Genomic DNA, 13,367 nt, shown 5'->3' with positions numbered 1-13,367 from the left:
ATTAGCTGGGCACTGTGGCAGGCACCTGCAGTCCCAGCTACTCAGGAGAATCGCTTGAACTCGGTCTCAAAAAAAATAAATAAATAAGAACAGACATATGTTTAATACCATTATACATTTATATTAATATTTCTAATAAACCGTAAGAGATATTCAATTAATTATCCTTTAAGTTAGCAGTTAAGTATTTGTTTCATGTGATGGAAAGTCATGAAAATAAAAGCACTGAGCAATTATGGTTATATAACTACATAATAATGGACAATGGGATATTATTTAGAATGGCTTAGATATCACTCTACATAAGAAAATCACTTTAAGAACAGACCTCAACTATCTGAGCCTCAATCTTTTACCTTTAAATTGATTGTTAAATATCCTTTAACTAATTTTCCAGGAAAATTTTGTTTACTGGCCTTCCCAATAATTATGAATTCTTAAACAGAAGAGACCAGGTCTTTTATTCTCCACATCTTAATACACACACATGCTTTATAGTAAGGACTCAGTAAATACTGATTCTGAGTAAAAGAATCCTTGAGGCCGGGCGCAGTGGCTCACACCTCTAACCCCAGCATTTTGGGAGGCCGAGGCTGGTGGATCACCTGAGGTCAGGAGTTCAAAACCAGCCTGACCAATGTGGAGAAACCCCATCTATACTAAAACTACAAGATTAGCCGGGCATGGAGATGCATGCCTGTAATTCCAGCTACTTGGGAGGCTGGGGCAGGAGAATCGCCTCAACCCAGCAGGCAGAGGTTGCGGGTGAGCCTAGATTGTGGCATTGTACTCCAGCCTGGGCAACAAGAGTGGAACTCCGTCTTAAAAAAAAAAAGAATAATTGAAAGTCACAAAAGTCACACTAGACAGAAACCCAGAAGCCAATCTCATTTCCTCTCCACTCTGTTAATTAGTTAGAAAAATCAGAAGAAGTTTCTTCAGACCAGTTGTTGCAACTCTTACTATCAGTTTCTTTTGGATTTGCACATTTTTTATCTTTTCCTTGAAACAATTCTAGGTTCAGCATTGTTTCTTGCTCTCATAAGGGTCTCCTGATATTTGTCCAGAAAGGACAACTGTCAGTGTATAACAAATAAAAAAAAATACACTCATTTTAGTTGTTAAAATATTACAATTTTATCTTAGTAAATCTTAGACCCAAATATAACTTCACCATTAAAAGTTGTTTATAGGCTGAGCACGGTGGCTCATGCCTGTAATCCTAGCACTTTGGGAGTCTGAGGCAGGCAGATCACGAGGTCAGGAGTTTAAGACCAGCCTGACCAACATGGTGAAACCCTGTCTCTGCTAAAAATACAAAAATTAGCCAGGCGTGGTGGCAGGCACCTGTGATCCCAGATACTTGGGAGGCTGAGGCAGGAGAACCCCTTGAACTCAGGAGGCAGAGGTGGCAGTAAGCCAAGATTGTGCCATTGCATTCCATCCAGCTTGGGTGACAGGGCGAGACTCCGTCTCAAAAAAAAAAAAATTTTTTGTTTATAAAGTTCAGGAAGTCCACAAAAATGTATGTGCGGTACAATATACAGCTAAATAATTTTTTTTTTTTTTTTTTGAGACAGAGTCTTGCTCTTGTCGCCCGGGCTGGAGTGCAATGGTGCAATCTCAGCTCACTGCAACCTCCGCCTCCTGGGCTCAGGCAATTCTCCTGCCTCAGCCTCCCGAGTAGCTGAGATTACAGGCGCCCACCACCATGCCTGGCAGTTTTTTTGTATTTTTAGTAGAGACAGGGTTTCACCATGCTGGCCAGGCTGGTGGTGAACTCCTGACCTCAGGTGATCTGCCCACCTCGGCCTCCCAAAGTGCTGGGATTACAGGCGTGAGCCACCGCACCCAGCCTGCCAAATCTTAAGAAAGCGCCCAGAGGAGCCCAAAATGTAGCATCAAAATAAGACTGAATCTATGTAACATCCTAGGAGAGTTCCACATTATGCATTTCTTTAATAAAACTGCCAACTTTTTCATTTCCTTCCACAAAGTTAGATTTAATTGATCATTTTCAGCCTAAAACTATAAAGATAATATTATCAGCAAGATAATATTCCCATTCATCCAGATTAAGTTTTATAAAATTTTCCACTATTGAGATATACTTGACAAAAATGAGATCTGTATGTGAAGTTGAAAAAAATTATGAGTAGGAGGAGGGAGAGTGGAATAACTCAACATTCAGCATATTATCAAAAAGAATATGACATGTTTTGGAAATACTCTTTTAATGACTAAAAATAGAGACAGTCTTTTTCCTTGCTTCCAGCAAAATCTATACCTACCAACTAAAGCAGATAACTATTGTAACACTACGGTTATTTTTAGTTCCAATAATGGCCTAAATAATTAAGCAGTTGCCAAAAAGGACAGTTAGGTATCAATTTTTTTTTAAAGTCCTGTATTATGGATGAATAAAAAAAAGTCAGAGAACATCAGTAAGGTAGAATGCTGCAAAAGAAAAAAAATTCATAATTTTAAACATGATTCTTCAGTTCTTTCTGTGTTCCACTCAATGTTCGAGTTCCTAAGTCATGAATAATTCACATGTAAGTTTATACATAATTGCAAAAGCTCATATTATGGCAAGTTACAATGAATGGAGAATATTTCAAATGCATCACTTCGTATTTTTAGAAGCTATATCAACAACAGTAATTCATACTGCTTACTCATCTGTCTATCTCCATAGCTGATGGCTTCCGCCAGAGGGCTCCATCCCTGAGCATTTTTCACCTTGACTGGAGCATTGTGAGCCAAAAGTAAATGGGCACATTCTGCAATATAAAGTAGTAATAATATCAAACATCATGCAATTTTTAGAATCTCTAAATATAAATATATAAAAGTTTAATATACCAAATTAACATAAATAGATGAAATAAACACTGTACCATGTAGAATTACGTAATTTGAAAAATTTCTATGTATCTAACTAAATCAGGTAATTTCAGATCCCTAGATTTAAAAAGTATCCATTCTACTACTTAAAAATAAATTGGATCTCTCTGCAAAGAAGGTATCATGTTCCCTAATAATTATTCCCAAGAGTATTTTTTTAATGTTTTCATACTCTAAAAGATAACCCAAGAACTTCAAGAGTGATTTACATGCAAATACCTATCAGCTAGTAAGACCCAAAAGAGGATTTGTATGTCCATAATGTCAAATAGAAAGTTCATTTTTTATTTCAGAAACAAAAGTGCTTTCAAAAAGAGTCAGTAATGTTTCCAATAAACACTTATTTTTCAAATTTTATAATTGCTATGGTTTGGAAAAATGTTCAGAAAAACAGCAAAACTCAGCTTATGATACAATGACAAATCTAGATAGTTTTTCAAATAATCAAAAGAAGTCTAATGTATAGACCTTTCTATAGGTTGAGAAAACTTTTTCTTTAATTAAAAATAAAAAGTTGGCCGGGCGTGGTGGCTCACGCCTGTAATCCCAGCACTTTGGGAGGCCGAGGCGAGCAGATCATGAGGTCAGGAGATCGAGACCATCCTGGCTAACACGGTGAAACCCCATCTCTACTAAAAAATACAAAAAATTAGCCAGGCATGGTGGTACATGCCTGTAGTCCCAGCTAATTGGGAGGCTGAGGCAGGAGAATCGCTTGAACCCGGGAGGCAGAGGTTGCAGTGAGCCAAGATTGCGTCACTGCATTCCAGCCTGGATGACACAGCGAGACTCCATCTCAAAATAAAATAAAATTAAATTAAAATTAAAAAATAAAAAGTTTATTTAACAGGAAAAAAGTTAAAAAACTGAGGCCCACGCTGGGCGCAGTGGCTCATGCCTATAATCCCAACACTTTGGGAGGCTGAAGTGGGCCGATCACCTGAGGTCGGGAGTTCCAGACCAGCCTGACCAACATGGAGAAACCCCATCTCTACTAAAAATACAAAATTGGCCGAGCATGGTGGCACATGACTGTAACCCCAGCTACTTGGGAAGCTGAGGCAGGAGAATCGCTTGAACCCGGGAGGTGGAGGTTGCAGTGAGCTGAGATTGCGCCATTGCACTCCAGCCTGGGCAACAAGAGCCAAACTGCTTCTCAAAAAAAAAAAAGACAGCCATCCATCCATTCATTTGATCAATAATTCAGCAAATATTTACCAAATGTCTATTATACGCAATTTCTAAATACCAGGTACTAGATAAGGTATTGCTATCGAAGAGCATAATTCCTATGTTGGAATATAGCATGTAAATTAATAACTAGAAAAGAAAAGTAATGCAAGATAATGATAAGTGCTTTAAAAGAAATAAGAGTGTTAAGATAGTGTAATGTGGGTTGGCTAAGGTGGAGAACAAATGGCACTACTTTATACTTTAGCACTATTCCTAGTGATAGAAGAAATAAATATACTAGCAGGGAACTTTATTACAATCATGTAAAATAAATACAGAAATTTCATAGCAGTGTTTCAATCCGGTAACACTATATAAGAATATATGTACACGAATGTTTATTTTAGTGTTGTCTGTATGGCGATTATACTGGAAACGAAGTGAATGTACACAGTAGGGCAATAATAGACATGTTGCATCTACATTACAGTAATAATATACAGTAATTTTTTAAGACTGGAGTCATATCAAAAGTACAGAGAAGGCAGCTTGAATGGTTAGCCAAATTTGGGAAATTTAGCATCAAAAAGAATAATGGCTAACTAGTTATAACACATTGAAAAAAAAAAAAACTGATAAGCCCATAACAACATCAAGAAATAAAAGGGAGGGCAATAAGTTCTTACTTACAGAATAATGCAATGCTACCTAATAAATGTAGAAGAAATGATAAAATTAGAAAATTTAACATAATACCCCATGTAATAACTGGTTTAGGCAAAGGTCTTTATTGAATGCTAAAGCCACTAGGTAAAAAGCTTTATGCTGGGAATAGGATATTCACATGGAACCAAGGTATTGTCCCAAGAATACTTACTAATAACAAACAGAAAACTGTTCCTTTACAATGGGTATATTTGAAGATTATCACTTAAACGATCTTAGTGGCAATTAATTATGAAAAAATCTGATATTGTGTTTCCAATGTGATATATGTAAAGTTCCTAATATCACCTATGAAATATTCTATCCAGAAATGTTTAACCTGAATCTATAAAGCCTCTATAGCTGATTTTCAATTCACGGAAAAAACAAAGGATAAAGAACAGGTTAAGAAACATGGAGAGAAAATGATCAGGCAAATCTGAGAGAAAGGACATTCTACAAGTTAACTGGTCAAGACTTTTCAAAAAGTTGGGCACAAAGGTGGGGAAAAGGTGAGCAAATTGCTCTAGATTATAAGACATAACAACCAAATGCAATGAGTGACCCTCAACTGGGTCATGTTTCAGTATAAAAAACCTATAAATGATATTCTGGGAACAATTGGAGAAATCTCAATATGCATTGGGTATGAGATAGTATTTTAACAATATCATTAATTTTCCTTGGTGTGATCATGATAATGTGGTTATTCATGAAGGAGAATATATGTATTCTTAGAGGTGCATGCTGAAGTATTTGGGGGTAAAATGTCATGATATCTACATTTAGTTTTCAAATGGTATAACAAAAACAATATATAGAAATAAAGGCCAGGTGCAGTGGCTCATGCCTGTAATCCCAACACTTTGGGAGGCTGAGGGGGGCAGATCATCTGAGGTCAGGAGTTCGAGACCAACGTGGCCAACATGGTGAAACCTGTCTCTACTAAAATACAAAAAAATTAGCCAGGCATGTTGGAACTGGCCTGTAATCCCAACTACTATGGAGGCTGAGGCAGGAGAGCTGCTTGAACCCAAAAGGCGGAGGTTGCAGTGAGCCAAGATTGTGCCACTGAGCGAGACTCTGACTCAAAAACACAAACAAATAAGACAAATAACAACAACAAAATTTATATATATAAAACATACAAAGATAAAATATGAAACAATGTTAATTATTGAGTCTGTGGAAAGCATTTGAGTGTTTGTTGTGATAATCTTTCAATTTTGGGGGTATATTTAAAATTTTTTATAATAAAATATTCAGAAGGATAAAGGAATTAAATAAATCAAAAAAAGGAATCAATTAGAGCCATCCCAACAGGCTTAAAGGAATTGTCACGGTGTACTGCTAAGTGATACAATTCATCTGCTCACCACAGAAGCATATAATGATTGCATGGTTTAAAAAGGAATGAGTAAGCCTAGGTGCAGTAGCTCACACCTATAATCCCAGGACTTTGGGAGGCCAAGGTGGGCAGATCACCTGAGGTCAGGAGTTCAAGACCAGCCTGGCCAACATGGTGAAACCCCATCTCTACTAAAAATACACAAAGTAGCCAGGTGTGGTGGCACACACCTGTAATCCCAGCTACTCGGAGGCTGAGTCAGGAGAATCATCTGAACCCCGGAGGCAGAGGTTGCAGTGTGCTGAGATAGCGCCATTACACTCCAGCCTCGGCAACAGAGAGAGACTCTGAGTCAATAAATAAATAAATAAATAAATAAATAAAAGGAATGAGTAAAAAACTACATACATGAATGTGTATGTGCAGACACATGCACAAGTATTTCTATATAATAATAAGCATAGAGAAATGTATGTAAGAATATCCAGCAGGTTTTAACATGCGTTACCATATTTATTGAGAAGGGGATTAGTAAGAAGAGGGCATGATAGCCAAGATAAAAAGAAAATTTTTTTTAAAAGAATAAAAACAAACGGACCCATCTCCCAAAAAACCACTGGGTTTTGTAAATATGTTTGTATGTATACATGCATAGGGGAATGTAAACATGTAAGATATCTACAAATTTCTATAGCTATTTCATGGTAGACTTTTAAAAGAAAGGAAAAATATGGCAAATTACCATCTGTAGGGATTCTACTTACATGAAAACAAACAAAGTCTCTGTGTTGTAAGTAAAGAGTACAATATGAAAGGATATCCATGAGGCTTTAATGTTAACTACATAAGAAAAAAAAAAGTAGAGAGATGATGCTTTTATATATCTATGTATTGTATGATTTCAACTGTTTCAACATGCATGTATTAGTAACCAAAAAAATCGTTAAAGAAAAAAATGGGCCAGGAGCAGTGGCTCACACTTGTAATCCCAGCACTTTGGGAGGCTGAGGCAGGTGGATCACGAGTTCGAGACCAGCCTGGCCAACATAGTGAAACCCCGTCTCTACTAAAAATACAAAAATTAGCTGGGCATGGTGGCGCATGCCTGTAGTCCCAGCTACTCATGAGGCTGAGGCAGGAGAATCACTTGAAACCAGGGAGCAGAGGTTGCAGTGAGCCGAGATCACACCACTGCACTCCAGCCTGGGTGGCAGGGCGATATTCCGTCTCAAAAAAAAAAAACAACTAGATCAATCGAATGTCTTCTCTCAGTAATGTTAACAACGCATAATACTAAAAGAAGGTAGTTAACAACTAGGCACTAAGGCATAAAGAATGCATAAATGTGCCAGGAAGAACTCAAGCAAAGGACTGTGAAAAATGCAAATTATGAGGAATAGAAATCACACATTTAGGCCGGGAACAGTGGCTCATGCCTATAATCCCAGCACTTTGGGAGGCCAAGGTGGGCAGATCACCTGAGGTATGGGGTTTGAGACCTGTCTGGCCAACATGGCAAAACCCTGTCTCTACTAAAATAAAAACCGTAGCTGGACGTGGTGGCATGCACCTATAATCCCGGCTACTCAGGAGGCTGAGGTAGGAGAATTGCTTGAACCTGGGAGGTGGAGGTTGCAGTGAGCGGAGATCATGCCACTGCACTCCAGGCTGGGTGACAGAGTGAGCCTCTGTCTCAAAAAAACAAACAAACCAAAAAAAAAAAAAAAAAAAAGAAATCACACATTAATAAGTAAGAACTATAAAGATGATCAAATATAGAGAGAACCAGTGAGAAAAATAGGACAGTTGGAAACAAAAGAATATCTACAGTTATTAAAGTTAGAAACCATATTAATTCTAAAGTTACTTTAGGAAAAAAATAAAAAATTGCAGATCCAAAAAAGACTGAAAATGAATTAAAAGTTGCAGCAACTGGTTTGAAAAATCTTTCTCTCATATTTTCAACCAAAAGGATAATAATTAAAGATTAGTTTTTCTATATCATCTCGTAAAACTTCCTGAAACCTTCCTTAATTAAGTATAATATTCTTCATCTCCATCCAAATCCACAGTTCAATAATCTCCCACATGACATCACTAATATTAGTCAATGGGCTCAGAAATTCAGAAAAAAAATCAGTCGTCTGTGGTGAAAAACTAACGTTATTCAGTAGGTTAAGATGAGTGAGATAGGGAAAGCATGTAGAAGTATAAAAGATTCTCTTTACCTCAATTAAAATATTATGTGAAGGCCCTGGGAAATTTTGTTGTGTTTACAGACAAGTACAGAAACAGAACGTGCCCTACAACAATGAAATCACTAAAGGTACAGTGTATCTTAAAAGAAGATAAAAGAGAATAGACTATCTAGGCTGAACAATGATATAATGTAAAAGCAATGTATAGAACACTAAGTAGGCCAGGCGCAGTGACTCACACCTGTAATCTCAGCCCTTTGGGAGGCCGAGGTGAGCAAATCATCTGAGGTCAGGAGTTTGAGACCAGCCTGGCCAATATGGTGAAACCCTGTCTCTACTAACAATACAAAAATTAGCCGGGCATGGTAACACATGCCTGTAATCCCAGCTACTACTAAATGAAATCACTAAAGTTACAGTGTATCTTAAAAGAAGACAAAAAGGAATAGACTATCTAGGCTGAACAATGATATAATATAAAAGCAATGTATAGAACACTAAGTAGGCCATGCACAGTGGATCTGTAATCTCAGCACTTTGGGGGCTGAGGTGGGTAAATCACCTGAGGTCAGGAGTTTGAGACCAGCCTAGCCAACATGGTGAAACCCTGTCTCTACTAACAATACAAAAAATAGCCTGTAATCCCAGCTACTACTAGGGAGGCTGAGGTGGGAGAATCGCTTGAACTCAGGAGGCAGAGGTTGCAGCCGAGATCATCCCACTGCACTCCAGCCGGGGCAACAGAGCGAGACTCCGACTCAAAAAAAAAAAAAAAAAAGAAAAAAAGAACACTAAGTATAAAGTAGATGTTTTATTTTCCACTACATATTCCAATCTCGCTGGGCGCGGTGGCTCACGCTTGTAATCCCAGCACTTTGGGAGGCCGAGGCGGGCGGATCACGAGGTCAGGAGATCGAGACCACGGTGAAACCCCGTCTCTACTAAAAATACAAAAAATTAGCCGGGCGTGGTGGCGGGCACCTGTAGTCCCAGCTACTCGGAGAGGCTAAGGCAGGAGAATGGCGTGAACCTGGGAGGCGGAGCTTGCAGTGAGCCGAGATCGCGCCACTGCACTCCAGCCTGGGTGACAGAGCGAGACTCCGTCTCAAAAAAAAAATTCCAATCTCACTCTTGTGCAACCAAATATAAAAAATATCAACAGACTTTCAAGTTTGTTTATTTTAAAAAGAGAACTATACAAACACATACGTAAAGATCATAAGAAAAAAAGCAAAAAAAGGGTGCACAACTGGAAAAATGTTAATGGATCAGTATGTAATCGGTTGTGTCTACTCTATTCGAAAAGGATTCAGAAACAACAAATACCAACATTATTTGCAGATCCTGAATCATCTAACCAAGTGTTTCCCAAAATACATCCCACAGAACTCTAATCTGTCAAGATACTTATAAAAAAGAGCAAACATCAAATAACTGTGGGGAACTCTGACCACTACGTCCAACACATGCCCCAACTTGAAACATTACAATGCATATTAGCATATCAAATTTCTAACAAGTTCCACAACGAAGAAAACTTTTTAACTTTTATTTACCTAGTATTTTTCAAATTGATTTGCTCTGGAAACTCTATTTTCTTCTAAATACCTTTCAATATCCCATAAAACTAATGTGGTTTTTCTCCTGTACTTCAATGGATGCAAAGAAACTAATGTTTTATGAAATATATTTTAATTTGTTGTTGTTGTTGAAACGGAGTCTCGCTCTGTTATCTAGGCTGCAGTGCTGTGGTATGATCTCGGCTCACTGCAACCTCCGCCTCCTGAGTTCAAGTGATTCTCCTTTCTCAGCCTCCCAAATAGCTGGGATTACAGGCATGTGCCACCATACCCAGCTAATTTTTGTATTTTTAGTAGAGATGGGGTCTTGCCATGGTGCCCAGGCTGGTCTCAAACTCCTGGCCTTAAGTGATCTGCCCGCCTCGGCCTCCCAAAGTGCTAGGATTACAGACGTGAGCCACCACGCCTGGCTGAAATACATTTTAAAACAGGCTGATATAAACCTATGATGAAGCATAATAGCACATCTATCTAAAATTAGAATACCCTCTGTGAGAATATATTTGAGTGGAAAAATAAAATAAAATTAGAACCCTAAAACAGAGATGGCAGATAGGCTTCATTTCACATTCAAATCCATATTAACTACTAAAGTGCTAAATTAGGAAGGATTCCAGAATAGCAATCAGATTCGGCAAGTTGCATGTTGGCCAACTTTGATCTAGACCATATCCTTTCTGAATGATTCTTAGTGAAAAAGAGGGCAAAGCAATACACCATTAAAACAGATTTTAAACTTGGCTACTTTACTCTGGGCAAGTTTTGGGGCTAATGTTTTTCTTCCATAAAATGGCAATAATAATAGCACTTCACTCACATGGTTGTTGTAAGAGTTAAATGAGTAAATACGTGTAAAGTACTAGGAAAAGCATCTGGCATATTGTAAATAATAAATTCTAGTTATTTTCTAAAGTTCCAATCCAATGTTCTCTGAAAAAAAAAAAGCGTAAGTTTTTATTGATCAAATTCAGCTGACTATATCTGACATATTTTCACCAAGGTTGCTAGAGATGTCAATCATGGCCTGCCCTATCCACATTCCTGCTAAAGTAAACATACCTCCTCTGTATTCCGGATTCCCTCTCCTACCCGCAAATCTCACCCAAGTCAGTCTAGCTAAAGCTAATTTCACAGAAGCAAATACCTATCTTAAAGACAGATAATTCATAAGTCTGCCATCACCCATCACTTGTGGCTTGGCTGGAGATAAACTGGACCAATCAAACTTTTTGCTCAGAAATTTGGGAACCTAAGAAACCCATCTAGCCAGAAAGTCATTAAAACTTAGGATCCTAAAAGAATTATTTTAGGTCTGTTCAATTTCAGTAAACAGAAAAAGTCAATCACGAAAAAAGAGAATACCGCGGATATAAAGAACAGCAAACAAACCATAAGAGATTGAAAGATGAGAAGGAAATAGGAGAATGACTGATGCCTCCAAACATCATGGTTCCCACTCTTCCTGAGACCTGGCTGGGCCCTACTTCTTGAGTTTCTCTAACATGTAGCCTTTTAATGAATACTTCTTTAATTAGAAGTTACTCTAGTTAATCTTCCTTGTTAAGAAGAAAAAAAAAGCCATAACTGTAACATTGAAGATACAGATATGAATCACCAATTATATAGAATTAAAATAAAAATTAAGGTCAGGCACAGTGACTCACATCTGTAATCCCAGTGTTCTGGGTGGCCCAGGAGGGAGGACTGCTTGAGGCCAGGAGTTTGAGAATAGCCTGGGCAACATAGCGAGACCTCATTTCTAAAAATAAATTTAAAAGTTAGGTATGGTGGCATGCGCCTCTAGTCCTTGCTACTTGGGAGGCTGGAGACGAGAGGATCACTTGAGTCCAGGAGTTTGAAGCCGCAGTGAGCTAGGATCGCACCACTATACCCCAGTCTGGGCAACAGAGCAAGACCCTGTCTCTAAAATAAAAATTATATTATCCTGTGGATCACATGCTTCATCTAAACATTTGAACTTAAAAATCAAACTAGCAAAAGAACTTTGTTTTTCAACAAAACAAGTTCAAGCCAGGGCAACACAGTGAGAAGCTGTCTCTACATAAAATGAAAAAATTAGCTAGGCATGGTGGCATGTGCCTACAGTCCCAGCCATCCTGAAGGCTGAAGGAGGATCACTTGAGCTCAGGAGTTCTCAAGACTGCAGTGACCCATGATTGCATCACTGCACTCCAGCCTGGGGAACAGAGCGAGACCATGTTTCAAAAATAAAATAAAGGCCAGGCACGGTGGCTCATGCCTGTAATCCCAGCACTTTGTGAGGCCAAGGTGGGCAGATCACCTGAGGTTGGGAGTTCGAGACCAGCCTGACCAACATGGAAAAATCCCATCTCTACTAAAAATATAAAATTAGCCCTATAATCCCAGCTACTCCAGAGGGTGAGGCAAGAGAATCGCTTGAACCCGGGAGGCAGAGATTGTGGTGAGCCAAGATTGCACCACTGCACTCCAGCCTAGGCAGTAAGAATGAAATTCTGTCTCAAAATAAATAAATAAATAAAATAAAATAAAAACAAGTTCTAGCAATATCCCTAAGCCCATACATTCAGATCAAACATTTACACTGACAGATACATTATACCATATAACAACAACAGATGCTCATAATGATACTTCTAGATCATTGAAAAAAAATCTTAATAGAAGTTCATTAGCCTGTCTAAAAATATACAATTATATTTCTTTAAAAAATCGTATCAGCTGGACACGGTGGCTCACACCTGTAATCCCAGCACTTTGGGAGGCTGAGGCAGGCAGATCATGAGGTCAGGAGATCGAGACCAGCCTGGCCAACATGGTGAAGCCCTGTCTCTACTAAAAACACAAAAAATTAGCCAGGCGTGGTGGCACGCGCCTGTAGTCCCAGCTACTCAGGAGGCTGAGGCAGGAGAATTGCTTAAACCTGGGAGGCAGAGGTTGCAGTGAGCCGAGACTGCACCACTGTACTCCAGCCTGGGCAATAGAGCAAGACTCTGCCTCAAAAAAAAAAAAAAAAAAAAAAAAAAAAATTTTACCAAACACATTTAAAATACAAAAATCTAGTACTCAAAGGATTGCTATTCAGCTATCTAAAATTCTCACTTTCCAGAATAACCAGGGATCTAAATAACTAAAGTTTTACTGCACTTAGGAATAACCTATAAAAGTAGGTATCTTTTAAATCACCTGCCTATAAGGTTTTTTAATTAAATAATGAATACTTTAATAAATACTTAATAAACAAGTATTAAGTTTTTACAATTATCTACTATACAAAGGGCTCAACTTATGACTTTATATATATAAAATATCATATATTAAAAATCATATACAACTCTAATATGAAAAGTATAATAATTAATAAATCTTAATATTTGGAAATGTCTTCTAAAATTATAAATTTGTTTGATAAAACAACCTAGTAAGGGGAAAAAAACATAGTTTCAAAAGACATAA

General features: G+C 38.0%; 1 protein-coding gene across 1 annotated transcript in view; it reads right to left on the bottom strand.

Moving 5' to 3' along the window:
* ANKRD13C (ankyrin repeat domain 13C) overlaps nucleotides 1–13,367 on the bottom strand; it is a 90,089-nt gene that overhangs the window by 61,615 nt on the left and 15,107 nt on the right. Inside the window, exon 3 of the mRNA XM_030823142.1 lies at nucleotides 2,679–2,783. Within this exon, the coding sequence (XP_030679002.1) occupies nucleotides 2,679–2,783 (105 nt within the window). The remainder of the gene's footprint in view (nucleotides 1–2,678; nucleotides 2,784–13,367) is intronic.

This window comes from Nomascus leucogenys, chromosome 12 (assembly GCF_006542625.1).
Source record: "Nomascus leucogenys isolate Asia chromosome 12, Asia_NLE_v1, whole genome shotgun sequence".
Taxonomy (NCBI): Eukaryota; Metazoa; Chordata; class Mammalia; order Primates; family Hylobatidae; genus Nomascus; species Nomascus leucogenys.
Note: the sequence above shows the minus strand (reverse complement) of the source record. Positions and strands in the feature narration are given on the sequence as shown.